The following is a 17,642-nucleotide window of genomic DNA, read 5'->3' on the forward strand; positions in this document are numbered from 1 at the left end:
CACACTTGACAGTAATCTCTGGTTTAAGGTAGCTATGTAATCTCCTAGCTCTATTTTAAGTTCACTCCCAAGGACCGTGTTTGCATTAAGCAAGGAATAGCCATATCTGCGTCTTCAGGGATATTCTTGTATTCAGACAACTTGGATGTATAGTTTGTGACGTCCGACACTTTGTTGGACTTCAGTACTTCAATGTTTTGTTGAACTGTTTTGATCATTTGTGTAATTAAAATTCTTGTGTATCGATACCTGTGATTTCAATTCAGTTTCGTAGTCTCCTCTAAATGATTTGGTCAACATTTATTTTATTGAAAATACTGTCTTCTTCTCTATGCAACAATTTTCTGTGCTCCCCTGTTTCTTTTTCTAGTTCATATTTTTTCAGAGAATTACTTATTTCTCTTTTTGTGTTTTCCTTTTTTCTCCTTTTATATAGGAATAATTCTGGATTCGATTTGGTTTGTCTCCTTCTGCATTTCTTTTCGTTTGTCATTAAAAATGATGTTTATATCCTTTACCCTGTGTTCATTATGGGAAGTTAAAACACATTTCATACAGACAGGAACATCACACTGTTCACAATAGACCTCACATCTCTGATTGGAATTTCACATTCTAGAAAACTAGCTCTATGTCTACGTTTTGGAAAGGAACGATATCATGGGTAAACGATCTGTATTTTTAATGTGTTTGTTGATACATTCTTCTACTGGCTTTATAGTTGTTAAAAATTGCTTGGTGGAGTTGTCACAAAGGTCACACGTGATGACATCCTGAGCCCTTGATACTGGAGAAGTGATTCTTTAGTGATGGTCAAGTAAGTAAATCTGTAAATAAATTGGTTTAACACATTTGATCAATATGTTATATCGCGAGTACCTTGCAGATATCTAACTTACTATCGAAACTTTTTTTAGGGAGCCAAGACAGCTCTATATCTTACAAGATTTCTGGGGCACATGACATTGTTTACAGTAGTGACAATCGAATGATTCGAATAAAGGTACAATGTATTGCCAAGGATTGAGCTCCAAATAGTTGATTGTCAAATAAGAGAAGTTAAGCATATTTTCTACAAAGCTATGTAAGGTTTGAAGTTAAAGCTTTTGCACTTAATAAAAAAATCATTGAATAACAGATATAGAAAGTTACACAATATGACAGAATATCATTTATTAACATTAATACTCACTGCCGTAGCAAGAGAATATAGTGAAAATTTAAATGACATTGTTATATTGGTACTAATTTGTAATTAAACTCATCTAATAGTCTAACTGTGAAAATTACCTGCAAGTTTATATCAAGTTTCCTCAATTGTTATCACTAGGACTAATCTACTTTTGTTTAAGAAAGAAAAATGATTTATCAGATACATGTGTTTCTGTCAAACATTTTTTTTCATTGATGGGGGATATGACTATTTCTAAATATTAGCACCATATATCAGGTAAATATAGTGAGAAATATAACCTTTTAAATTTTCCGATAGTTCTACCTACCTGGTGAGAATACAAACGGATCACTAATAAATATGAGCAAACACATGACATGATAGATAGGTAACTAGGAAGACTCGTACGGCCTGTTTTTCGTATCTTACGAAAATACATGTATACGCATATCGCACATTTCACTGAGACAGGCAACGCCAATCTAAAACCAGGAAGAATAAAATATCAAACCGAAAGTAGTTCCCACTTAGGTGAAATTGAGAAAGGGAGATGAGATGCTTATACTCTTTTTTAACCTTTAGATTTGAAATGTTGGAACTAAACAGGTATAACTCTATACAGATTTTCTTTACAGTTTATCATTACATGTATAAATACCTTTAAAAATTATTTCAGTGTAGGCCAAATCTTTACTGCAAGAACTCTTGATTTATCAAATGTTTTACTTCGCAGTCCAAACAAAGTTTTAGCAGTTGATGTTTGAAATACGTCTACCATATGTTATTTTTATTTTTTTTTATACAAATTATAATTGCAGTCTTTACTAAAGGCAATGGCCACTCCCACTTCCTGGGCACAAGAGCTCATCACTTGTGATCTTTGTGATAAACCTACCAAGCAATTCTGTAATAACTGTCAAGTCAGTTTATGTGTGGACTGTGTCAGTAAACATGTGGACAAATTCAAGTCTCAAACACACGACATTGTTCATTTCACCAACAGGAAGATACAACCAGTGTTTCCTGAGTGTAAGGTTCACTCAAACCAAAGATGTGAGGCCCACTGCCAAAAGTGTGATGTCCAAGTCTGTCTGAAATGCATTCTCAGTTCCCATAGTGGACACAAGATTGTGGAAATACAAGAGATTTTCAATGAAAAGAAAAATGAAATTGAAAAAGAAAACCAAGAAATCGAATCCAACATTCTTCCCAAGTACAGGAAGAAAATGGACGATATTGCGGGCAAAATATCCACATCAACCGCTAAATTTGATGAACTGGAAAAAGAAACAGAAAAGCACAGAAAACTATGGCACCAAGAAGTAGATATCATCTTCAGCAAACTCGGTTCCTTGATCAAGTCTATGAGAGAAAGTTTTCTCACTTCTTTAAAATCTCACCAATCCAAGTTAAAAAATCTTATTCCAGATATGCTGCAAACCGTTGAACAAAACAAAGAAATCTTGAAGACTAACAGAGTGTCTGAAGTCAACAACTACAAATCCAAACTGGCGAAATACAGATACATACCTGCTTATATTGATGGCAAAATTCCCTTATTGAATACAAGAACTGTCCGAGGGAGAGAACGTACCATAGAATTAGGGAAATACAAGGCTACATTAACACAGAGAGCATTATCCAGCCTGACAGATGAAATCCCCCATTTATCTCTGAATGTGTTATTAGACAAAGCCAGAGTGATAGCCACCATTCCTACAGGATTAAAATCTTTATGGAGAGTGGCCTGTGTAGGAACAGAAGAAGCCTGGGTAAATGGAACAGACGAAGTTATAAGACGTGTTGACATACATGGGTCTGTACAGGAATCTTTTACGACGGGGTGTCTTTTCGGTCCTAATGACATATCTTTGACCAGGCAGGGAGAACTGATATACTCTGATTATAACAATTATACAGTGAACATTGTCAGAGGTGGCAAAACAGAGGTACTGTTCACCATATCACAAGGCTGGATACCAAAGAGAATGTGTTGTACAAAGTCAGGGGACATACTGGTCAATGTTAGTAGTAAGAATCAAAACCAAATACTACGTTATCATGGGATGAAACTGAACCAGGAAATTTATAATGATGAACATGGAAATCCAATTTTTAAAGGGAGTTCTGTATTATACCTGGCAGAGAACAATAATGGCGACATTTGTGTCTCTGATCGTAATGCTGAATTTGTGGTCGTGATGGACAAGACAGGAAGAGTCCGATTCCGATACGATGGTACACAAGCCATGAGAGCATTTAGTCCTAGATATATAGTGACAGACTCAATGAGTCAGATCATTGTGGTAGATAATAATAATGCTTGTCTTCACATTCTTGATCAGAATGGACAGTTCTTGAGATGTATTGGCAATTGTGGATTAGATAAGCCTAATGGATTGAGTTTGGACAGTGGAGGAAGGTTGTGGGTAGGATTAATGGATTCAGGAGAAATTAAAGTGATTCAGTACATGAAATAAACATAGACTGTGTTGTATATATTAGAGAATGACAGCATATCTTGTGAACTATCCGTATAGTACTACTACATGAATGAATAGAGGAAATAAATGCAGCCAACAAGCAGTATTGAAACAGATAACTAATTTCATGAACAATTTTACAAAGTATGATCTGAACAATATATATATTCATTACCTTTGTATAGGTCACCTACGTGACATATTGCTATCCGTTTTTGTTCGTGGTAATGCAATGTGCGTTAACATTTGAACATTTTCAGCTTCTTAGGAATCACAGAACCACTTATAATATATATATGTACACTCTGAGGTTAAAGGGAATTAAATGATGAAATTATAGGTCCTTAACCCCTGGGGCCTGTGTGGAGGACTAAACCCACCAAAATAAATGCTATCTTTAAAACAAATTCCTCTTTACTCCTGGACATCAAGCAGTCAATCTGTTGGCATGATTTCAATATGCGTCGACTCCTATGCAAAAATTGTGAAATTCATGGCCCCAGGCTGATTGTTTTCTTGAATTGTTTATAAATTCTATTCTCTGCTCCTCAATATAAAACTGTCCCCCACGTGGCGCAGTGGTTAGGGCGTCTGCTCTAGAGTCGTGAAGTAAGGAGTTAATCCTTGCGTCGTGGGTTCGAATCCCACTGCGGGACATGGAGACTTGTCCTTCGAATGAGACCGTATAAACTGAGGCCCCGTGTCGCAGTAGGTGCTGGCACGAAAAAAGATCTCTCACTGCTCAAAGGCCTTGAGTGCCGAGCAAGGGACAAAATTTGTAGCCCTCTACCGGCAAGTGGTGGCGTCTCCATATGAGTAAAAGATTCTCGAGAGGGACGTTAAACAACATGAATTAATCAATCGAAATTAAACTAAAGAACTGTGTACAGCAAACTTCGGTTATAACGAAGTCACAGGGACCTTTGAAATTTCTTCTCTATATCCGTAATTTGTTACAGCCGTATAAGAAATTCATTGAATTTATATAGCTGGGGATCCAGGATGATCCGTAAATTCGCAAATGCCAATATCCGTTTTCTTCTGGACTTTAACGAGGAGCACTGGCTTTTACAGTTGACTTTTACACTTGGAAAATGTATGGAAGCTCGTTTACGATAGAAATATTTAGCTCAACATATAATGTAACGAAAATAACGGGTTATTTCAATGCACATATAAGTTGTCCTTGAAGAAAACAAAACCAACTTACCATTAACTCCCGGCCTTCACATGCAAATACCCCTTACACCATACCTATGGCCACTAGAAAGGTTTTCTGATGTATTATCAATTCTGTACCTCCTTACATGATACAGGTTTCAATGTCAAAGTAAAGCGTCAACTGAAAAAGTAAGTGCTTCCCGTAAAAGTCCACTTAAAGAGTTTTGATAAGGAAAGATGTTCCTCCAAGAATAATTTAGTTTAAAGTCCTATTCGAGAATATTTTCACTCATATAGAGACATCAACGTATGCCGGTAAAGGGCTTCAAATTTAGACCTATACTCAACACTCAAGGCCAATGATTGGTGAGAGTTATTCATCGTGTCAAAGCCTGTCGTAATATGGGACCTATGTTTTTAAGGTCAATCCGAAAGACCCTGACCTTCATTTCTAATGCCGAGCGCTTGGCGAAAGAACAGTCATTACTTATGTTAACGTCTTAGGTCTGACGCGGCGTCGCAAACAAGAATCCAACCCAAGCCTCTCGATCACGAAGCGAACGCTCCAGCACTCGGCCACCGTGATCTGTCAACTAAGAAATTTTTAGTAAGAATATCCTTATGATGAGGATGGGTGCTTTTCTGGAATTGTGAATTTCAGGGCCCTTGGATCAGGGGTATTGTGGGAACTTTAATTATTGAATACTGAAAGCATTTATGATGAACAAGGGTGCCTTTTTCAAATTTGTGAATCATTTAGGCCCCAGGGTCAGGAGTTCTGTGGGGTGGAAATTCATTTTTTTTTTTTTTGTTCCTCTGATCTACTTTTTGGTAATGAGTAATCAGAGTAAGCATGCTTATTAGGTGAATAGGTATGCTGAGCAATGGTTTCTCTTTCAAAATTGTGAATTCTATGGCCTCTGTTTTAATTTCGAACTAAATTCAATAGTAGGAGCATCTTTGTATGATATTCAAGTGACCTCTAAGGCCTGTGAGTCTCTTGTCTTAATCATCTCCCCTATGACGGGGTCTTTGTCCTACAATTTAATAACTGAAATTCCCCTTCACTTAAGAACTTAAGAAAGCTTGGTACCAATTTTCCTTAAAATTGTTTGAGTGGTTCCTGAGAAGATGTTCAAAGTGTGAAATGTTTACAATCATTAACGGGTAATCAGAAAACCTCACTTGAGTTTTCAGCTCAGATGAGTTTAAAAGGACATATTGGTTATCAGTTATTGGCAAAAATACCAAATGATGATTAAATTCTAGGAAATGAAAATTTTATCCTTTGTAACCTTTTTGTGCTCAGAAAATGTGAAAGGGGTGTAGTGTTTGTGTGTAGATTCTGTAATCATTTGTTTGTGTACATGTAATTTATACACACATTCAGAAAATAAAAAAGGGAAGAAGAAAAGTGACGTATCAGGAATCTAACCCCGGCCTCCTGAATCACTAGTCAGGCGCTCTACCAATTTATTTATCTGACTATCAGCAATCAAGCCTGTCTATCCACCAGATCCCCCTCCTTATAGGTGTTCTCCCTCAAGACATCAACCCAGCCCGGGCTTCCTCCTCACTTCAATGATTTGGGACAGCACCGAAAGTAACGGAATGTAACAGGCCAGGTAAGAATTTGAACTCTAGCCTCCTAAGGCACTAGTCAGGTGGTTTACCAGCTGAGCTATCTAACCAACAGCGAGTGAACTTGCCCGACCACCACAATACATCTGAAGTTTGGAATCAATTGCAATCAGCCAAGGCCAATCGAAATTAAAATTACGAATTTCAAGTTGAAATAACGAAGAACTTCAAGTTCTCCACAATCTTCACATCACTTAATTTTGATTAATATATAATTATCCAAATGCAATATTACTGTGACAGGAAAGGGGAAAATGCAGTGGACCAGACAGGTAGGCCCCATGGAACTCTTGTCAGGTGCGCTACCGACCGAGCTGTTTGGTCATCTGCAATCAAACCCGGCTGACCGCCATATTCCTACCTCCAAAGACCCCAACCCAGGCTCATACCTGGCAGGTAAATCAACTGTCAGTTCCAGGGCATGGCACAGCACCAAACGTAACAGGAGAGGAGAGAATGCAGCGGACCAGACCGAGATTCGAACCCGGTACCATGAAACTCTAAGGTATAAAGACAGAGGGTTATTAAATACCTCATCCTAACGAAAAATTGTAGAAATGCAGGGAAAACTGTCACATACCTGAAAATACTGTAAACCAACATTTATTCCTGTGCGAGGAATTTTCGCGAGGTTCGCGAGAGCCTCGTCACCGCGAATATAGTGGCGCCTCATTTATCCGGACGCTTTGGTTCCCAGGCAAATTGTCCGGATAAGTGAAGCGTCCGGATATCTGAATTCTATTGATTTCTCTTCCAAATATACTGTATAAATTTGTATTGTAACTCTTATATTAAAATGCTTTCATTTAGAAATAATTATTTTTTTAAACACTCATCTTTCGTACTGTAACACAATGAGCGTATAAATTATAAGTTTAATTGATATATTAATTTGTACAGTACATTTATCTATGTTTTAATATTGTGTTATGAATTAAAATTGATACTATCAGTGTGTAACGCGACGGACAATAATATCTTAATTACGAACTTGTTTACAAACTCTGGGAGATAGAAAGCAATAACGGAGCGTCTTCATTTGACGGACAATTAGTTTTTACGATGTGTTGTTCTCGAGCATTGACACTTCCAATCAGACTTTGTGCAGAGCTGCAGCCATCTAATTAACTGAAGAATGTGCAAGATGCATCATGTTAATGTAAACAGAGGACATTGCCGTATCCTATAAGGAGATGGGAGACAGAGCTTCAGTGAGGAGCGGACAATATTAATGAAGTGACACTCTAACTAACTTAATGCTATTACCAAATATGTGAACCCTATGATGCAGTTTCTTGTACAAAAGATCCGCGCACTGAGTATCAATAGCTTTTACGATCCTAGCTCCGAGATGAACTATGAGAGCTTTTACCATCCTAGCTCCGAGACAGACCATGAGAGCTTATACGAACTTAGCTCTGAGACCTATGTGATGCAATGACTATGTGAGCTTTCACCATCTTGGCTCTGAGATATTTATAATTGAACTCTTCATGTACCATTGTTTGTCTAACCTTTGCTGTGACTTTATAATAAAACTATGAACTTACAAAAGTCTTCTTAATCCAAACACATTGGCTAATTGTGTTATAGTACTTCAGCAATACTTTTACACTTTTTTTCAAATATAATAAATATTTTTATAGCTAAAAACTAGATGCCGACTCGCGCTCTCTTTGTCGGTGGTGTAGACATGACTGTAGCTGGAGAGCAGAATGACAATTAAGCATTGGATATATAACGCTGCTTATATGGGCAGATTTTCCATTACCCAGCTTAGTTTTTACTCTTTATTTCCTATAAATTGATGAACATAGACAAGCGAATTCTCTCATGTGCAGCTTTGATTACACCCAAGCGAGCTGTCAGTATCGAGTCTTTATTTTAATTTGAACACTCATCCACGCTAAACATGCTAAATCTGACATAATAAAAATTCAAGCAGTAGTCATCCCAAGTTAAATCACTGATTGTCTAAAATTTTTCAAATTTGATTAAATGTTTTAGTTTTTTTCTATGAAAACTGCCACCAATCTTCGGATGAAAATTACACAATACCGATGTGTGTGTGCCATGTGTTGACCACGACATTATGACACTATGTCGTCCCGTCTATAAATAGAAAAAATATTTAAAACCAGATCTGTACTAAAATTATAAATATCTCTAGATAACAAATAACTGAATAGAAAATTGCTTTCTATTACCAACACAGTTAATTGTTTATTTTCATTTGTGTATCGGTATCTCGTATATTATGACCATACCCACTTAACATGCTTATAATCTGTGGACTTATCATCGTAAGTCACTCATAACACCGACACAGGTGATCGTCTTGTAAAAACAATCAATCCGGCCAGTGTTTTGATAACAATTATCACTCAGTTTAGGGGCTCGTTTCTCAAAAAGTCGTAGATTTGGGCCTAATTTAGTCCGACTAAGAAAGTTACGCCAAAAATTAGTCGGGCCTAAATCACGTTTCAGAAAACGGCGTAAGACTGGGCCTAGGACTAAGACCTTTCCGCTAGGTACTAAGCATGCGCAGATCGTATTTTATTTGGTTTAGAGAGTACAATAACATGCGGTGGATCACATTTTAAAAGTAAAGCACAAAAAGCACGAAATTTCCCTGGCTTTTCATCGTCTTTCAAACAAATATAATAAATGGATCTATCTGTATTTTCTAGGTCAAAGCATTTACATACTAGCTAGAATAAAGGTATTCAGAAATCTTGACAAAAGGGCCAGATTGGGGTTTGGTTAGGGGCCCACAGTCACACAAAAAATTGATTGAGCAAATCTTTTATTATTTTGGACACATCCCCTCCCCCTCTACAACCACAACTTTTATATTAAATACATGTAGTTATGTATTTTTACGAAAGCCTACAAGGGTCAAATTAGAAAATGAAGAAAAAAAAATAAAGTCGTAATAACGACTTTTTATCTCGTTATTACGACTTTTAATCTTGTTATTACGACTTTTTATCTCGTAATAACGACTTTCTTAAGTCGTAATAACGACTTTTTATCTCGTAATAACGACTTTTTATCTCGTTATTGCGACTTTTTATCTCGTTATTATATACGACTTTTTATCTCGTAATAACGACTTTCTTAAGTCGTAATAACGACTTTTTATCTCGTAATAACGACTTTTTATCTCGTTATTGCGACTTTTTATCTCGTTATTATATACGACTTTTTATCTCGTAATAACGACTTTCTTAAGTCGTAATAACGACTTTTTATCTCGTAATAACGACTTTATTACTTTTTATCTCGTAATAACGACTTTCTTAAGTCGTTATAACGACTTTTTTTCTCGTTATTACGACTTTCTTAAGTCGTAATAACGACTTTTTATCTCCTAATTTTCACCCTTCAAAATCTCTAGAATCCAGGAGCTTCCGGGGGCTTCGCCCCCTGGGCCCCCAATGGGCTGTGCCCTGGACCCACTGGGGGCCTCAAGGCGGCCCCCAGACCCCTTGCCAAATCCTGGATCCGCGCCAGCACCCCCAACACTTTTTGTTGCAATATAGCCAAATAAGGGTGATGTGGCAGTTTAATTTAAATATGGTACATAAAAGAAGTTGTCAATTTATGGTAATTTGGTTATATATAGCATAGACTTTCACGCTGATATTTTTGAAAGTTATTGTCTGTGAACGAGGAATGTAAAAGTACATTTGAAAAGCAATTTTAACCCCTTTTTTGCAAAGAAATACATAATGTAGTCTAAATTGGCATTGATAATTGGGGCATACTGCGTAGCCCCCAAACATTTTTGTTGGTTTAGCCCCCTCCGCCCTTTCAGTTTGATGTAATATATATACTATTTTGAAATGATTTCTGCGATGTGTAACACTAATGTCTTCAATTTAGCGGCATAATGATTTAGATTATAAGTGTGTAAACAAAACAAGTCCAAATATTGTCAATTTTTACAGATTATAATAAATATGAATAAATAAATTGTCAAACTCTGGTGCAACTGTTTTGAGAATTTTATAATTTTAAACAATCATCGCATTTTCAGCTACACGACACCGTTATACAGTGCACGTTTCCGTGTTATCTCCTTGCAGGCACGTAGCATCGTTTTTGAAAGTGGGGGGGGGGGCAAACCTGAGGGGAAAAATTTACTTACCTGAAAAAGTTGACGAGCTAAAAAAAAAAGTCGTAATAACGAGAAAAAAAGTCGTAATTACGACTTTAGAAAGTCGTTATTACGAGAAAAAAGTCGTAATTACGACTTAAGAAAGTCGTAATAACGAGATAAAAAGTCGTTATTACGACTTACGAAAGTCGTAATAACGAGATATAAAGTCGTAATAACGAGATAAAAAGTCGTTATTACGACTTAAGAAAGTCGTTATTACGAGATAAAAAGTCGTAATAACGAGATAAAAAGTCGTTATTACGAGATAAAAAGTCGTTGTTACGACTTAAGAAAGTCGTAATAACGAGATAAAAAGTCGTAATAACGAGATAAAAAGTCGTTATTACGACTTAAGAAAGTCGTAATAACGAGATAGAAAGTCGTAATAACGAGATAAAAAGTCGTTATTATACGATTTAAAAAGTCGTTATTACGAGATAAAAAGTCGTTATTACGACTTAATTTTTTTTTCTTCATTTTCTATAATTTGACCCTTGTAGGCTTTTGTATATTTTGGTATGCACAGATAAATTTTAAAAGTGAAATATATACTAAAGAAAAATATAAACGTGTATGTATACCCGGTATTATACGTACTTCCAAAATTTGGAATGAAAAGAAATTTTCTTATGAGTAAAAGCCATAACTTATATGGCATGGGGTTGGAACAGACTCGTAGCAATATATTTGAAAGTCGTGGGGGTGCAACCAGTATCTCAGGGAAGTTTTTCTCTAGTTAAAATACCTTACGCAGGGAGAGTAAAGGACCGGAGCCCCCGACCCATAGGCGCACTGTGAAAATTTAACAATTTTGAAATCATATCATAATGATAATCATTGAAACATGGATAAGAGAATTTTGAAGAAAAATTATCAGTAATTGTCTTCATTTTATAATATCAATCCATTTATTCATTACGAATTAGACATACTGGCATTTCAGTTGATACATGCATGTATATACCTACTGTGTATATTTATAATAATAGTATTGTATTTTGGATACATAGTATTACATTGATATCGATTTTATAATTTACATGGTCCATGTAAAAATACGTACCTATATATAGCAATTGCAGTTTCAATGATGGCTTGCAAAAGCTAAATTAGTTTTAAATTTATAATTCTTGTGAACCATATTACAGACAAGAAATCTAATAATTTTTATAAATTTCTCCATTTGAATTTTCCATTTCAATATTTTCAAATCAGATTCATTTAGATCGGGAAAGGTACTAATTTCAACATCACCATCTTTTCCTTAAATATATATCAATTCCTTTTCATTTTTTGATAAGGATATGTTCATAACTTCATACATTATTATTTTTTTTTCTATAGATGAAGAATTTTTATTGAAGATGTAATATAGACTTAAAGATATTGAAAAGTCGCGATTCACATTAGCAATAAAAGCATTTTACAGCACTTTATTATCATCATTATTATATGAGTAGTGTTGTTTCAAATATAATATAAATTATTTTTCTGTTCAAAAATCTATCAAAAAGACCTTTTTAGGCAAACTTCGTCCGAGAAACGTGATAGATTGAAAATGAATCAAAAGCATCTTTACGAAAACATAATATACTCATCTACATGGACATCTCCCCCCCCCCCCCCCGATAGTGACTCCAGTGAAATAGGAACGAACAGTATTATTGACAGAAGAATACTTTAATTATAATACTGGAACATTTTACAAATTTAAATTTTTTAATTCTATTAATATAACATTTAATTACATGCAATTAAAGGGGAGAATCAAATATACATTAACTTACATTAAAGTCCATAAACTCGGCTGATGGCATAGTAACCGAATATTTTTTTTTTCGTGATCTAAAATACTAGTATGAAAATGGATATTGTTTGAGGATTTTATTGAAACATTATCCATTTCAAACAACAAAAAAATATCCAGGACGTACAGCATGTAGCATCGTGTTTAAAAAAGTTAATGGGGAAGGGGATGGGAGTGGTGGTGAGTACAGTAAATTTGGTGATCAAAGTATTCAGCTAAAAAGAGAAATGCTGCTGAAAGTTGAAGTCAGTCCATAATTTACATAGCTTTATTTATACAGAAAACACATAACTGCAATAAGTTGACCCCCCCAACCCTCAACGAAGAAATTTTGGCTCTTCTTTAAAAAATCTTACCCAACTTGTATTCAAAATTCTTAGCTAAAAAATTCTAGTTCATGTCACCTTTTGCCGAAAAAGTCAGCATCTTTGATGGATCTAACTACCTTTCTAATTTCTCTCATAATACAGTTTGCTGTTTCACGATTTTCGGCATATCATATAATTATGTACATATATATGAATAGGTATTGTATCGTATACGTATAAAATAATAATTCTTTTAACTCTTTATGATGAAAAAACGTTTTTTTTATCAATGTGTATACAGACTAAGCACTTACGCCTACTCACGAGTGGGCCTAGATTTAAACCCAAATTTAGTCTCGACTAAGTTTCCGCCTTTTTGTGAAACACAGCTTAGTCCGACTTCCGGGTTTAGTCACTGATTTAGTCCGGACTAAGCTTACGACCGGTCGTAGGCCTTTTTGAGAAACTAGCCCCAGGTGTGAATGTTGACAAGAATGGAAGTACAACTCGTACAAATTAAAATTTACCGTCCGGATAAATGAATCAATTTATAACGTAAAAATACATTTTGTAGTAAAAAAAAGAGCCGTCCGGATACGGAACGCGGAATTCAGGATAAATGAGTCAAAATTACATTGAAAAATCCGTTCCCGAGAAAAATCGTCCGGAAGGTGAAGCGTCCGGATATCTGGCGTCCGGATATCTGAAGGTCCACTGTATTTCTTGCCGTGAACGGATCCTTAAAGTCTCTTTTTCTATATATTAAAAATAGCTCCTGAAGGGTTTCATCGTGAAAATTAATCGTCGGGAACTTGTTTACTACAGTTTAATCGCGAAATAAAGTCGTCGTTTATAAAAGTTGGTTTACAGTTGGTTTGCAGAGTTCTCTTCTATCAAATGCCCTTTTGTTTAAATAACCCTACATTCAAAAGAGGAAATTTATTGATCATGACACAGATATAAATGTATAATGGTTATATTTTGCATTTACTATGAAATTATGTTTTGTAATTTATATTCAGGAAAGAAGTCTCTTTATTTTCAATTAAGAGAGACAATAACACAATTTATATTACTCCTCCGAAATATTTTGGTCATTTAATTTTTATACGCCCGTCTTAAGACGGGACGTTTTATGTTATAGGCTTCGTGTCCGTCCGTCTGTCTGTCTGTCAGCTTTTTCGTTTCCGGCTCATAACTTTAATACTACTAGGCCTAGGATTATCAAACTTTGTCATCTGATGCATCTTGGGTAGAAGGTGTGTCGCGCACAAAAAGTAGGTCGCTCTGACCTTTAATTAAGAAGTTATAGCCAAATATGGAAAAATCCTTTCCGGGCCATAACTAGAAAACCATAAGTCCTACAATCATCAAACTTGGCCAGTTTATGCATCTTAGGTAGAAGGTGTGTCGCGACCTATTTTAAGGTCACTGTGACCTTTAATTTAAGCGAATTATTAAAAAAAAAATGTGTCTTTTTACTATTCATTTACACATCCCAAATAATGTAAAAGTATTGCACTGTTCTTATTAAAAAAGTTTTAAATCAAGAAAATACTTATTTTTTTAAGCATATACTTGACAGCAATCTAAAACAAATATAATGTATGTTAGAGAAATCCCATGTCTCCCATGAGTGTAATTATCAGGCACTGGTCAAGAAGAATTTTGATACCAGAAAATTGAATGTCAAATTATAGAGAAATTAATGGGTTTTGAGTGCAGCAGTTAACTGACAGAGCATTAGCGTTATCTATATCCCTTGAGAATTGGGCAAATGGGTAAGCCTGTTTGATTAAAAATAGCTCTTGTTGATTAGCTTAAGTTTTGAAATGAATTTGATGAAAAGTAATTAAAACTAATTCAATATTGCATAATAGACTAATCTGATATTATGTAATAATATTAATTTAAAAACTAATTTTATGGGGTGGGGTTAAATTACTCCAGCATGCTAGAGGTTCACGGCGAGATACTTTTGACTTGGGGCAGCGTAACGAGGTATATAAGGAGCGTAGGGACGTTAACCGAGGCTCTTACTTGTAGGAGTAGGGTTAAATCAGCATGTCCATATGAATTACATACTAAAACCTGTCGGACATTAAATCTCAACCCCCAAAATAAATCTGAGAGTATTTTATATGTTTTTAAAAAAAATTATAGTAGATAGTGCAGATCCATTCATCTCTTGGTAGTAATGAGTAGACAAGCATCCAGTTAAAGATTAATTAATGAGTTCAATGTAGGAAGGCCAGCTGTTTCAGTCGCTCTGATTAAGCAGCCGTTTGGGGATTAGACAGAAGAACTGCTGGTCAGTTTATAACATTTGTCATTTGATGGCCAGCCTTTTTTTCAAAATTAATTTGGTATAGATTAAGTTGTTAAGACTAATGTGATGATGGGCATTTGACAAGGTCTAACACAACCAACACAGAAATCTTTTAGTGATGTAATATTTATTATAATTGATGCCTACATCACAGGGAATGAATAAATATTTTAAGGAATGGAAAAATCATCGAAATCTTAGAATCAAGGTTGATGTGATTTTTTGCACCTAAACTGTTCAAGAAAATTGTATTTTTTTGACGGACGTATCATGCTGTGGCGCGGCACTTTATTACTATTAAAGGGAGAGAGAATTTTCCCTCATTCTTGTAATTTGGAATCTGACTAATAAATTGGTTTATTATAGCGTAATTGGGTCAATATATAAAAAAAAGCAGCTAAATGTGTCACTTCTTTGTAAAATCCTATTTCTTATTTTCTCCCAATTTTGGATTGTTGCTTTACAATCTATGACATCTGTACTTTCTATTTACTAATAGAAATTTTCATATAATTTACTTCAGTAAAGTCAATGGATGATTTTATCACACCAATCAGCCAAATTCATGCTGTCAGTGGAATTTTTCCTCTTTAAATAAGGATAAATACGCCAAAAATTATATGAAATTTTGTCTGAAAAATCATGTATACATAAAATAAACGTTAAATAAATAATATCTTTGAATAAAAAAATATGAGCCCCACCTTCCATTTAACTGATACAGCTTTTAATATGACTGTACAAGAAAGTTGTGTCATTGGTGTTACTATTTTTGTTTTTGCTACAAAAGAGTTATTATTCCTGGTAAGAAAATATAAACCGTCCTAATTCATATTACATCACTTATCACAAAAAACAACAGAAACTGCTTCTTGATATTCATGATCAGAACATATTAATGGACTTCAAAAGTAAAAAAGTACACAAGTTAAAACTTTTTTGTCAGTGGTGTTTCCATCATTACGATTTCAAAACGATTTTACATACTCATTGATCTCTTTTATGAAAAATGTTCTTTAGGGAAACTAAAAGCAATGTTGACAAAACTTTTACTTTATCTAGGGTAAATTAGTAATATTAGATCATTTCATGACTAACACGTCATTTGTTTTACGGTCATTGGCATTACTTTCTAACGTTTAACACCAATGACAGGAATGGTTACGACATTGACAAAACAAGTACTTATGTAGGCAAAATATATTCTTCTTATACTGAAAAATTATTTATTTGTATTCTACTTTGCAAACCTAATTTATGGTATTTGAAAGTACTTGATTTATTTTCCAATAAATATTTTTTACCACTTACGGAAGTTTTAAATATCTGGTAATGCCAATGACAACTTCAGATCATATACATGTCACACCAATGACAAAACATTTTTTTATGCTCAATAAATAAATTTTCCCTTCTGAAAAATTCACTGGCCATGCATGAATGTCAGAGTTTTTCACCTACGAAAAGTAAAATCAGTCAAGTTTAACTTTGTTTGTATAAATCTCTCTACGAATAGTTAACTTTTATGGTAACACCAATAACTGGTGAAGTAACACCGGTGACAAGAGATTTTGATTAATAAATTTTATCTACTAGTTCTCTAATGAAGAATGTAGGATTTTAAACATCATATCCTTCACAATTGAGACCCTTTTAACCTACAAAAACTATTGTTTTTTTCAAACCAACGATTAACAAACACTGCATATCTCTTGTCACTGGTGTTACTTCACCAGTCATTGGTGTTACCATAAAAGTTAACTATTCTGTCACTGGTGTTACCAGATTTATTTTTGTTTTAAGATCATTTTAAGTATGAAATCCCAGAAACTTTCTTCATTTTTGTATGTTAGCCATGCAGTGCATTCTGTCTTTCACATGAAGTTTCATGTTATAGTATGTTTAAATGCTAATTGTTAAGTGCTAAGTCATTAGTATTAATTTCGATCATTGGTGTTACAGTTGAGTCAGTGGAGTAACCAACCTAAAACTTGTTATTTTTTACTTGTAATAAGTTTAAATGTAAGAAATAACTTTATATTACCTAATTTCACTTCTTGAAAAAAGTCATACATTATGTTATTTTGAACTGTACACACATGGCACCACATTTACAGCATTTTTTAGTGTGTGTCTATTTATTCTTGTCTCATGTCAATGTCCAAATATGATTGAAAACTTATCTTTCATCACTGGACAACGATACTTTTGGATTTATCAGTTAACTTGATTAATCCTAGTACATGTTTATCATGGTTTGCATTCATAAGTTTTTTAATTGATTCTATACAACCAAATTTTATAAGGTAACACCAATGACAGAAAAACACAATTTCGTAACTTTTACAAGACCATTCTGAAAAAATAGCTTCCCTACTGTTTGCTAAATGTTGTTTTCCCTAAATATTGTGCAGCTTTATCAATTTAGATACAAAAAACCGGAAATATTTAATTGTATTTCCAATTTTCATATGAACCATTTAGCTGCTTTTTTATATATTGACCCAATTATACCATCGCGACCTCCAAAAACATAATTTTACAATAAAGAACTACCGGTAATTACAACACATG

The 17,642-nt window shown here is 34.5% G+C and overlaps 1 protein-coding gene across 3 annotated transcripts; it reads left to right on the plus strand.

The window, feature by feature from the left end:
- The first annotated feature begins 852 nt into the window (after positions 1–852).
- On the plus strand, positions 853–3,728 carry LOC134280424 (E3 ubiquitin-protein ligase TRIM71-like). Of its 3 annotated transcripts, none has more exons than XM_062762833.1 (2): positions 853–1,003; positions 1,993–3,728. In XM_062762833.1, the coding sequence occupies exons 1-2, from the start codon at positions 989–991 to the stop codon at positions 3,652–3,654; spliced, it is 1,677 nt and encodes a 558-aa protein (XP_062618817.1). In that variant the 5' UTR covers positions 853–988; the 3' UTR covers positions 3,655–3,728. The 3 variants fall into 3 exon arrangements, with proteins under 3 accessions (XP_062618817.1, XP_062618820.1, XP_062618819.1); XM_062762836.1 differs by having other exon boundaries at positions 854–1,089; XM_062762835.1 differs by lacking the exon at positions 853–1,003 and adding an exon at positions 1,652–1,780.
- Positions 3,729–17,642: the final 13,914 nt, after the last annotated feature.

Source organism: Saccostrea cucullata, unplaced genomic scaffold, assembly GCF_032062105.1.
Source record: "Saccostrea cucullata isolate Sc308-1 unplaced genomic scaffold, CSIRO_AGI_Scuc_v1 ctg637, whole genome shotgun sequence".
NCBI lineage: Eukaryota > Metazoa > Mollusca > Bivalvia > Ostreida > Ostreidae > Saccostrea > Saccostrea cuccullata.